Source organism: Polypterus senegalus, chromosome 15 (genome assembly GCF_016835505.1).
Source record: "Polypterus senegalus isolate Bchr_013 chromosome 15, ASM1683550v1, whole genome shotgun sequence".
Taxonomy (NCBI): Eukaryota; Metazoa; Chordata; class Cladistia; order Polypteriformes; family Polypteridae; genus Polypterus; species Polypterus senegalus.
The window spans coordinates 1117791-1129966 of NC_053168.1; the positions used below are offsets into that span (position 1 = coordinate 1117791).

The window sequence follows — 12176 nt, forward strand, 5'->3', positions numbered from 1 at the left end:
ATGGAGCGGAGAGGCGCCTGCCTGATCCTCTGCCTTCTGTGTGTCGTGCCCACCGTCACTTCACAGAACGCCAAGAAGAAGGCCACAGAAAAGAACGGTAAGCTGATGGCAGGGGGGCTCGAACTGTCCGGCCGCTGCGATTCTGGAAAGTTGCTGACCGTCAGAGGTGGCACTACATGATGTCTCTATGTGGCATGGGCAGGGACGGAGCCCTTAGGGTGGCATCACATTCTGTGACTTTGAGTCAGAGGGGACGTCACCCTTGATGGCCGCAGTTGTGAGGCTGTCTGATTACACAGCCCCGTCACGAGCTCAGGCTCTTTGTGACAGCCAGTGACGTGCTGCGTCATGGAGCCAGTGCCCATGTGATGGGCAGGCAGCGTGGAGCAGTGCTGATGGCTGTGGGTTCAGATCCCACCACTGGCACTGTGTGAGCAGGTCACTTCACCCACCCGGGCTCCAAATGGAACCGATTTGCTCTCACAGGTTGGAAGTCCCTTTGGATAAAGAAGTAAACGAGCGCCAATCGCAGCCCTTTTGATGCCACGGCCAGTTAAGATCTGTGACCTCGGCCTCTTTTGTTTTTTTTTTTTGTTTGTTCTTTACTTCGCCTTATACAATTTGGAATTTGTTAGTCTTCGCAGACCCCTTGGGGTCCGAGCGCAGGGGCCCTGGAGTAATTACAGTACAGGTTAAGGGTCTCGCTCAAGGGCCCAGCAGCGTAGGATCTCTTTTGGGAGTGAAAGGGATTCGAACCGACAAACCTTCGGGATACCAGCGCAGATCCTCAGCCTCAGAGCCACCAGTCTGTCCTGACGTGTGACGCCCCCCCCACCCCAATGCTTATTCTGCATCACTGCTAACTCCGGGTGACACTCATTGCTGGCCAGCACACTGAGTGTCACCTTTGACTGACAACAGGGGGGACCTGGTGGTCAAGGAAGGTGACAGGGGGTTACACCACATGAATGTTCACCCCAGAGGTGCCCCCTTAACTCGCTAAGGTTATGTAAATGAAGTCTGTGACTGCAAAATTCACGCAATGTGACAGAGCCAGCAGCTCTGGGGCGTGGCCAAGGGGCGGAGTTTGACGTTTAGGCCATTCAGATGGACCCTAAAACTTAACTGCACGTTCTTTAGAGTCACAAATCTCAGAGTAACACATTGCAGCCCCCCAAACAAGCCCCTTAACACACAAGGCCTCCCAGCAGCAAGCGCACTACAATAAGCACAAGCGAGACGCTTCCTACTCTCCACCTCCTCTGGCTCCCGGAATGAAGGCAGGGGGCTTCTGTCATCCTGCACCTGGGAGTGCGTCCGGTGGTCCATTCGTGTGGTCTGGAAGCACATCCGGGTGCAGCACCCCCTGGTGGCACCCATGGAACCCAGAAGGGCTGTGCTGAACTCCAACTCCCATGATGCCCTGTGGGAACCCGGGGTTGGGGGTGGTAATGCCCTGTGGGCGTTCACTCCCCTGCTCCTCCAACGATGGAGGCATCTCAGCCTGGTGAGGGTCTTGGCCGTCCGCCCCAACGTTCAAAACGGTGAAATTAGGAAAAAGTACACAAGTCGCGTCTACCATATTGAAAAGGCAGAAAATGTAAAGTTGTCGACTTCTTATACTTGTGGCACAATAAAGAGACAATGAACGCATGGCACAATACGCTGAGGTGGGTTGGCATTGTTAAATCGCCCCGTCTCTGTGTGTGTTGACACCCAGTTCTCCTCCAGGTTCTTGCGACTTGAGCGACGTCGTTCACCGAGTGGAGTTGGCGTTGAAGGCACACAGGATGCCATTGGACGTTGGCACGTTTTATTTGGGAGATGGTCGTCGTTTCAGTGGAATCGGCCGTCAGCGATGTGTTGGGGGGCTGCGGTCCAGGGGCCGTTTCCGTTGTTTCCCTTTTATCTCGCCATGTCTTCTATGCTACAGTTTGAGGATTTCTAGTGTCGTCATCGTCATCATCATCGGTGTTGGCCGAGTTATCGTTGGACTGTGCAGGTCGTCAGATGTTAAGTCAGTGGGATGCGGGGTGGGGGGTAGGGAATCAAGCTAACGGGACAGTTGAATCCGAGTGTTTGTAGGCGAGTGACCCTCACAAACATAAACTCAGCTGCTGTGCCCCTGCCCACTTAACTTAAACGTGGCCCTGGCACGGAGTGCTGATGGTTTCTCGCTCTTTAATCTGCTGCGGCCGTACTCATTCATAGGAGGCTCCCCTGCAGCTGGCGCTGGCACTGCCCTGAGGTGTGATGTGATGCCAGCTGGTCCTGCTAGTGACTCTGCCTCAGGCTGATGACACCCGTCAGTGCCACCAGTGTAGGGATGCACAAATCCCTGGGCAGCGGCTGTAAAGCCACCACTGACTCCTGCATGTGTGACAGCTCTTTACAGTGGGCACACATCAGCGACCCACCAGTAGCGACCCACCAGTGCCAGCTCAGAAGTCCGGTCCGCTCCCCTCTGGACTCCATAGGTGATTCAGTGTCGTCTCTCCATAAAATCTGCCCGCTAGTTTTATACACACAGGGCATTGCAAAGGTGCCAAGTAGGCCGACAGGAGTGTCACCTGTCATCAGATGGCACTGACACCTCCATACACTGCCTGGATGCAGTGAGCTTCAGTAAGACGATACAAGCGTCAGACAGCCCACCGTCACAAACGTTTGGCCGTTTCACTCTCGCAGGACGCGGCGCAATGAAAACATTCCAGGAATCCACTCTCGTCTCCGGGTGCAACGGGCAAACCCGACGGGTACTTGTGAATGTGTGTGAGAAGTCACCCTCTTAAAAAGACGTGGGCTCGGGACCACTCAGCACCAGTTCAGGCAGGAGCCATAAGTGCTGCCATCGTCTCTGGGCTCGGACTCACCGGAGTCACACAGCCAGTTTTAGCCATCATGTGGGCTACAGAAGAAAAGGACCACCTAAACCAGTACCAGCGTCTGTCCAGGTAGGGGGCTGTGTCAGTGGCCCTGGCACCATTGTGTCCTCGTCTTTATGCATTATTTCGCTGCCACCCCGACATGGTTGGTTTCAGGGACATCCCTGCAGTTTCCATCAGGACACCAGCAAACAAGTGTATGGTGGCGTCAGCAGAGAGTGCGGGTATGAGACTGGTGGCCCTGAGCTGTGTGGCACATCATGAAGGCCCCGCACCTCTGAAGACCTGCAGAATGGACATGAAGGGGAACATCCTGCTTGCCAAGCTTAACTGGCGCGTGTCCTTGGTGTGCAAACTCTTAACAAGTGTCATTAAAGAAATGCTGATGTGACACGGTGACAAATACTCGAGTGACGCCACTGACACCCCCACAGACCTGAACCCAATTGAGAACTTCTGAGATGCTCTGTATCGGTGCATCAGACGCCGCTAGGTAACACCACCGAGGATCCAGGAGCTCACTGATGCCAGTCTGCCATCTCATCAGGAGCAGGCCCAGATGTTAGTGGGGGTCCACACAGGCACATGGCACACACCCATGAGGAGTTGCCAGGAGGAAATCCATGCGAGTCGGGTCAGCCTGGCATGTCAGTTTTTGACGTCTGATTTTGGGTGTGATGTTCAGTCAGCCCTCAGTGGGTTCGTGATTTTCATTTCCATTGACACCTCGTTTTGTTCTCAACGAATTACTCAGGCAAGACATTCCACCTGAATATTCTGTTCAGCGAGATCAGATGTGTGATTTAGGGGTCCCAGTTTGTATAAAGAGACACAACGCGGGGGCCGAGTCGTTGCCTGCGGATGGGCAGACACACAGCCAGGCTGGCAGATGATAGGCAGAGATGGGCTACTGCAGTAGGTGCCCTACACTGTAAAAAGCAACTCAAGGGACCTCTAACCCTCATTTAATCAAATGCATGCCATCAGGTTAAAACTTCAACTTTGATGATTTTATGAAATATTTTAATTTGAAAACCTTATTTAATTTGTTGACGTGAAAGAATTATATTAGTACATAGTTTATCTTAGACTTGCGAGTAATCTAAACTCAAATTGCCTTTTTCATTTGTTGAAGGTTCGTCTACCTAATCTACCGCTGTGGCCACTTACTTCATTTCTGTCCTTCAGGAGTGTCAAACTCCGCCCACTTAACGTGCTGTGACGCCATACTGCGAGTGACGTAAACGACTACGGCGAGCCAGTGACAGAGGAGCGATTTCAAGCGAACAATTATTTACATTGCTCGAATATAGTGAATATCATGCGCTTGTTTTACAGAACACGTTGACTGGCTCGAGGGAAATTTAGTGCCGTCCATCTTAGCAGATCTTCTCGACATTACTTTGTTGTTCGAGCCGCTAATCATTTCTCACGTGCGTTTATGTGTTGCTTAAGGATTTCAGACGCAGTATCGCCGTACTGGACGTAAGCCTGGCGGCATGTGGAGAAGACGCTTCATTAATTGTATTAATCTCTCTCTCCCTCTCTCCCTGACCTTTCTTATTTTCTACTATTAAGGTTCAGAGTTTACTCCGAAGCTGTAATGTAAGTCAGTAGCAGTCCGGTTGGACAGATTTGGCAATTGAATATCACATGGAGGCCTGCTGTATATTTGTGCTGCTGTTGTATGGCTATTTGGTAAATGCAAGTAAAATCAATTTTGCAACACTTTCATTCTTTAAGTGGCTGTAGTTTTAATAATTTAAGTAATTAAACTTGATAATTACTTACAATTGTAAGAACAACACACTAATTACGCCAACTTCATTTTTTACATCATAACAACTTTAAAATATATTAATAATTAAGTACTTGGAACTTAAAAGTGTCTTTAAAAATGCAACATAAATTAATTGGGACAACTTTAAAAGTTGTATCTTTTTTTTTTTTAAGTAGATGGTAATTAAAAGTAATTTAAGATCTGAAGGAAAAAACCTTTTCCAGTTACTCAGTGGTGTGGGTTGTTTCTGCGTCATTTTAATCAGAAGCTGCAGAGCGTTGCGTTCATTTTTTTGTTGGCCCAAAACAATTGTTTTCGAGTGTACAGTATGTGAACACACCTGCAGTTCTTTTTAATCAAACGAGCGCGTTGGTTCACGCTGATGGAACAGGAAGTCTTTTTGGCGGTCATGAATTAAAATAGACCGTTTCCAAGAGTCGCCCCAACGCAGGGCTGGCCAATCACGAACAGCAGCAGTGGCCCCGCCTCCCGGCGCATGTCCTCCCACGTCCTGAGCGGCCTCACTTTGTAGAGCCCCTTGCCTGACGTGTTACAGGGTGGTGAGCCTCACACGTCTGAATGTCGCCAATGGACGCTCACCTCTCAAATGGAAAGACAGCCCACACAATCAGATCAGGACCCCGGGGTGCCCAGGAGGGTCCACCGTTACGCTGCCAATGAGCGTCCTCTGCATAGACTGAGAGGTAAAGATGAGGCCCCAAATCCAGCGGTCCGAGCGAATGAGGGACGGGCAGACAGAGACGTCATTAATAACAAAGGACACTGCAGGGCTACAACAGCAGACAGAAAAGAGAATGAGAATGACCAGTAAGTACAGGAAGAACAAAGTGGAGGTCGTCACTGAGTGATAGTTAGGGTCACAGTACAGGACCAACTGACGGCCCCCAGCTTTGAGCTGCTGCTGAACATGTCGTCAGGGTGCCCACTTCTCCTCCGTCTCCCCCCCCTGCTCTTGTCTGACCCCTTTGCACTCATCAATTCTGTTTTCCTTGATGTGACCCCCAGATGCAGCAAGTGCAGCAGTGATTGAGGAGCTCAAGAAGCAGATGGACGACATCTGGAAGGAGCTGAACTTGATCAAGGAGCAGCAGGCGCTGCAGACAGGTGGGTGGGTATGTGGTGCCCGAGCTCCGATTACATTCACATGAAACTCTGTTGTGTGGTTTTGCTCTGTTAGTCCCTCAAACTCTTGAAGGGTTAGCCGTAATTTGGTGGGAGTGGCGTCAACTACTGGGCACTGCTGTCACCAAGACTGATGGGGAGTGTGGCACAGCAGGCCTGGCAAGGATACCACCTACTGCAGTCAAAAAGCCCCTCAGCAGAAAGACCACTTTACCTATCCTGAAAAACTAAATCTCTAAAGTACTGATTACTTATTTATACCCTTAATAAGAGCAATTTCAAAAAACAGAACTCGACTGCTCCACTATTGTCACTTTACAAGTACAGTACATTGTGTAGTCCAAGCTAGGTAGCCAGTTAGCACAGGCTAGAAATATACTGAAATATTTTAAATTGTGAAAGGCACTATATAACAGACAGATGTATAGAGATAGATAGATAATGAAAGGCACTATATAATAGATAGATAGATACTATATAATGGACAGACAGGCAGACAGATTATGCAGGGCACTTGTGCTGCTCCCACAGGTTTTCCAACAGGGTGGCTCTTTTGTGGTTCATGGTTATGCCTTTGGGAGTTGAAGTGCCTGCCATCTTTCAGAACTGGACAGACAGACAGACAGACAGATTCACTCTGTCTTTGGTGTATTCGTCCCTGGAGGGAATTTTAGGTTTTTTTTCCAGAAGATCAAGAAATATTATAACAAGTATGAACAACCAGCCCACTCAAATACATATGAAGAATTACAAAAAAAGAGAACTCATTAAAATATTTGGCTTGACGAGCAATGCTGCTAATGAAGGGACACGGCGATTGTTTAATCGAATGAATAAACCGACAGGCCAGCGGACTCTTAAAGGCTCTGGACCCCTCATCATTTTCTGCACACTTCACTGTGTTGTGGATTTCATTTTCATTTTGGCCCATCAGTCTTCACTCAACATCCCATAATGACAAAGTGAGGTGTTTTCCTCCAAAGTATATTACAAGCCATTAAGAAGTGAGTCCAGTTACACACGGTCTCTGATTCATCTCAGTGTTTTCCTAAACTCCTCCGTTAAATGTAAATGTTATTTTCTCCCTAAATGACGGGGACTCCCTTGATGTAATTCTGGACGGGACTGCAATCTCAAGACACGCATACTATATTATATATATATTTATTTGTTTTCTTCTTTCACTATTGTATATAATACTGTACTGTGATGGTCTCGTTTATTTGGATGTCGGCTACCTTGCTCTGTGCGGTGAGATGTTCCTCAAGTCTGTGCCGCCTGGCATTAAAGTTCCCAGCGCTCTGCTCTGACGTCATTCTGGCCGCGAACACGGGGCTGTTTCCTTCTGCACGAGCTGCTCGCATTCAATTCCGTTCAGTTTGTTTTTCTCAAATGTTCTTCACCGAATGCAGCCGAGGAGCACCAGGACAAGTTCTCATGACAAATACAAATAAACTTTCCAAATGGCTGATCTCTCGCAGGGAGACAGAAAATGACACGCGAAGGGAGCCCTTGATGTCCGTTCGTGAATGGTTTGAACCCAGGCGAGTGCGACGGAGTCGCTGCCCATCACAACAATGGATTCCTTACAAAGACGAGTATCCGTTTCTTTTTCGCTCCAGTATCTGCTTTTAGTTCTTTTCAGTGGCGTGCGGTGAGGTTCATGGATGGTGACTCAGATTCAGAGTCCGATTCACAGATTTACGAACCCCAGAGAGTAGCTTAGTCGCTCTTCACTTTTTCAGCCTGCCTGCACTCGGACTACTCGTGACGTTCCACATCTCAGTCTTTACACGCGGCGAGACAGCGCATGTGCTCCTCACCCTCCACGCACTCTAAACTTGCCGTTGCAACTCCACAATTCGCACTCCTTTAATTGTACGTCTCGCCTGAAGAAGGGCCCGAGTTGCCTCGAAAGCTTGCATATTGTAATCTTTACAGTTAGCCAATAAAAGGTGACATTTTTGCTTGGCTTTTCTCTGCACTCATTTAATACAAATGGAAGTACAGAGTGATGTACAAAAACAGATTTCAATTATGACCTTCGTCGAAATATTTAGTTGTTTTTAAAAGCTTTTCATTCTGATGCTTTGATCGATTTTAATACAGACTGTTCAACAAAAGGATAACAAGACAGACGAAAGAATATTTTATTTAAAGTTAAAATTTAGTTTTTAAATATTGGATTGCTTTTTTCTTAGTCTGATCCCATTTTTTTATAAAACTGGAAACCGTTTATGCTCTTTACCTTTATTTGTAAATGAAGTCCATGCGCCTACCCTTCTGTTTCGCGTCCTCCTCATTTTCCTTTAGTTTTAAAAGTCTTAATCTTCCATTGTGGCAGTCAGTCGGAACTAAAACTAAAACTAAAGGTCCGCTGCAGTGCACGTGACTGTCTGACGTCGCTAACTTATCGGCACCTCTGCGCAGAACAGCAGCAGACAGGAGCGCCTGATGGGCTCACAGCGCCCCCCTCAGGATGGCACGGTACTGTCGGCCTCATCCTGTGCCTTCTCACTGCGGTTTAATGTCCGATCAGCGAGACTAAATCTGTCACAAACATTCCTTAAAGATATTAGGCAGACTGCGGAAAGTCAGGGTGTGTAATAAACGTGTCTGCACACCTGATATTGGCGACACACACACACACAGAGAGACAGCGACTGGCACACGCCAATCACAGGCATCAAGTGTGTGAGGGAGGAGAGCGCAGTTCGAGGGGAGGCGAGGCTCGTCACTACTGCGCCCCCCGTTTCTCTCCTGTATTTCATCAGGAAATGCGCAAATTCAGCGATTTTGACTATAAAAATGATCAGAATTATTGGAATCTTACAGAAAATAAATGTACAGCACAGACCAGTGGCCACATTTATTGTATGCCATCATCATTATTAGGATTTCTACTTTTCATGACGCCTGCCTCCCCTGACCGCACGTCCCTGGTCCTTTCATTTGAGAGAGGACCTGCTTGTAGTTGTATGCGCTACTAAATAATGGCGCCATAACACACACAAAACAAGCCAGTCTGTAGAAATCAAGCCACTTCGGTAAAGATTCTTAAGTTCCCAGTTGCTCTGGAGTTCAGTTCATTCCAGATGGAGGACTTCCATCACCAGGGCATTTTGGGTGGGCACCCAGGTACCCGTGGTGCCAAGGGACTCTTTCACCACCAAATGAAACGACTGAGTATCGACAAGTTCAAATAACGAAAGGGGGCGATGGAGCAATCGAGAGTAAGAAATGGCGCAGTGTTTGAAAACGACCAAGTGATATCAACTCTGTTAAAGAGCCACATCACCCAGGGGTCTGTGGGGGTCTTCATCTGGCCTTGTGTGGCGCGTTATCCACAATAACAACAAAAGGAAATGGGAAAAAAAGGCAAAAAACCAATCTTAGAGCACACAAAGGTTTGAAAGCAACATTCAAATTCACGAGGAGGAAGGAGAGCAGTCTGAGCGACATGTCCGGCTAAAGTGCACACTTGTGATCCTCCATCTTGGAGAAATGAACAGCTTTGGTCTCCTACAACAGACCCGGACTTTAGTAAAGTGTGAAGAACGGAGAGAATGACAAGTGACGAGCTCTGCTCTTAAGACTGAAAGGAGCTCACCTGGAGAGCCCCAAGGATCTGAAATGCACACACAGGCCTAAAGACCCCATCGGCAGGACGCGACCACCAAGTGTGTTTTGCTCGTCATCTCAACGTGGACACCGCCGCTTCACACACAGAAAGAGTCTCTTTTGGTTGCTCCCAAAGACTTCTTCCTTCTGATCCGCTTCTTATTACATTTGTCAATGGCGCAGATCCGGAGTCACACCTGAAGTTCCACGTTTGGGTGGCCACTGCCAACAAAAGCCATTACTGAAATATTCAGTCACGTGCCAGCTCGAGATCTACAAGTCAAAGGGTTAAAAACAACCCAAAATATGGCGCCACCACAGACTGCCCCGTATTCATACGGCCAACGTTCAGCTCACTTGATTAATCTTTTGAAGGTCACAGCACGGCGACTTATCACACGACCACCAGCCATCTGTGAAGACCGCCACATAAGGCCTGGCATATTCAGGATTTCTACGAGTTACCCACAAGCAGCTGTGCCACAGGCCGTAGTTTGCCCTCCACGGCTATAAAGGGTGGATACACAGCCGAGACCCCCAAGTCTACGATGGCTTCACGATTCCAAGGTGGCGTCAACTGGGATTTAAAAGACAGAAAGAGTCGGAGAGAGTCGGCCATGACAAGAATGGAGGAATCGGCTTCAGATTCAAAGGAACTTCAACTTGGCGCTTTATTGCCAGGCGGCACCGCTGCTAGGGGCTTCTCTTCATAAACCCCACCAACGTTTCAAAGGTGAAAACTCTGAAATGAGCTTTCAATTTGGTTGCGTGATTTTCTTCAGGCCAATCTCTTCCCAATGTGACCCCCCGCCAGTGTCACGTTGATGGGTCAGCCACCATCACAGGTGATTTTCACCCAGCGTTTTCAATGCTTTGGGAGGGAAAGCCGAGTGCATGTGTGCCTAATGAAGCCCTCCATTAAATGAACCTTCAGCTCTAATTACGTTTATTTTCCGCTATTAAGTTTTAGAAAGCTTCTTTTTTTTTATTAATCTGTTTTTTTTTATTTTGTACAAATCTGACAGTTTGCCTGAAAGGATTAAAAATTCACGGCAAGTGCTTCCTGGCAGGCAACCACCGTAAAAATTACCACGCTGCCAGCGAGGACTGCATCGCCCAAGGAGGCACACTGGGCACGCCAGTCAAGGAGGAGGAGAACAACGCGCTCCTGAACTACATGATCACCACCATGGGCACCGAAGCACAGATCTGGCTGGGCATCAACGATATGGCCAACGAGGGCACCTGGACCGACATGACTGGCGCCAACATCAAGTACAAGAACTGGGAGACGGAGATCACGACCCAGCCCGACGGAGACCGGGCTCAAAACTGCGTGGTGCTCACCGGCACCTCCAACGGCAAGTGGTTTGACGAGAACTGCCGTGCCGAGAAGTCGTTCGTCTGCGAGTTCAACATCGTCTGAGTGCGCGCGGCCTGCTCTTCCATTCTGAATTCTCCTTCTCAGTTACGGCGAGAAGTCACCTTACCCGCTGAATCTCCAATCCAGGAATCGTTTCCTTTGCCGCTGCATACGTCCCATTGGGCTTCACTGTTCTTTGAAGGCAAAAACGGCAGAAAAGAAAACCTGAAAGAAAGAAAGAAAGAAAGAAAGAGGGAGAGCAAAAATGAAATTCATGGAGGAATTTTACAACAGTGTGTGACAAAACAGGAAAAGAAAAGAAGTGTGCGCAGATAACCTTGGACTTACCTCCTTGTCACACAAGTGAAGAAAGTCAGCCCGTCAGCTTTGGCTAGTGAAGCACTTCACCTTCAAGTCCAGCGAGAGAAGTCGGCTTCTGCCCGTCATCGGGGGGTTACGTGCCAAGCTTGTCCTCCACAGAAGGTGCACTGTGGTCTTCTCACTGTATCGCCACACAACACGTTTACTCAGATGTTAAACACTTCCATTCATAAAGAGTATTTGCTCTAACCCTATTTGTATCGCTTGCATTACTGCCCACTACTTGCAAAGTCCATCAGTTTATAAAATGTGGTCGATGTTCTGTCCTTTAATGGCATCGCCAAGCTCTTTTCTTTTTGTTACGGATGTAATAACGCGCTTCTCTTACCACACATGATTAATACGTCATGAGGTGAAGTACAACTGACGCTGCATGTCCTAAATGTACAGTAAGTGTCTACCACTACACTACTCCATTCTAATAAAACGTTTTCGCTGTTTCAGAGATGCCAGTGTATTTTTATTGCTGACTTGCATGTATTTCGCACTTTGACTTAATAGTTTACAACATTATAATGCGAGGCCATGCTGCTCAGCCGTATCCCCTGATGGACCCGACACGCTAATCTCATGGATGAGTCTCGGCCTGTATGGTGAACTCCCTGAAGCATCCCCATCTCAAGGTGGACCGAAGAAACGCTGGAAGGACCACATGAAGTGTTCTCTCAAGGCCAGCCTGCTCCATTCCACGTATGCAGCTTGAGACACTTGCTGGGGACTACGCACTTTGGAAATGGACAATAATTGAAGGGGTCCATTACTTTGAACAACAACCGACCCATCAACAAGAGGAGAAGAGAATGGCAAACCAGCTCACTCCACCTGGGGGGTAATACCCTTGCCCATCGTACCCCTGGGTCTGCCCTCCCACCAGCATACACACTTGGTGATGGAGATGCGGATGGACAGCCATGAGACACGGTGAGGTGTCACCCTGGCCGAGATACCTGAACGAGTCGATGATGTGATTATCTATAAAAGGCGCTGTATTAACACTCCAATA

General features: G+C 48.3%; 1 protein-coding gene across 1 annotated transcript; it reads left to right on the forward strand.

The window, feature by feature from the left end:
* LOC120516154 (tetranectin-like) lies at positions 1 to 11614 on the forward strand. The gene is made up of 3 exons (XM_039737630.1): positions 1 to 97; positions 5692 to 5790; positions 10455 to 11614. The coding sequence occupies exons 1-3, from the start codon at positions 1 to 3 to the stop codon at positions 10853 to 10855; spliced, it is 597 nt and encodes a 198-aa protein (XP_039593564.1). The 3' UTR covers positions 10856 to 11614.
* Positions 11615 to 12176: the final 562 nt, after the last annotated feature.

Bases quoted from the DNA above. Each gene is read 5' to 3' on its own strand.
- LOC120516154 (XM_039737630.1), top strand. From the start codon at position 1: ATGGAGCGGAGAGGCGCCTGCCTGATCCTCTGCCTTCTGTGTGTCGTG. The intron at 98-5,691 runs GTAAGCTGATGG...TGTGACCCCCAG, and splicing joins GAAGGCCACAGAAAAGAACG to ATGCAGCAAGTGCAGCAGTG. The intron at 5,791-10,454 runs GTGGGTGGGTAT...CAAATCTGACAG, and splicing joins GCAGCAGGCGCTGCAGACAG to TTTGCCTGAAAGGATTAAAA.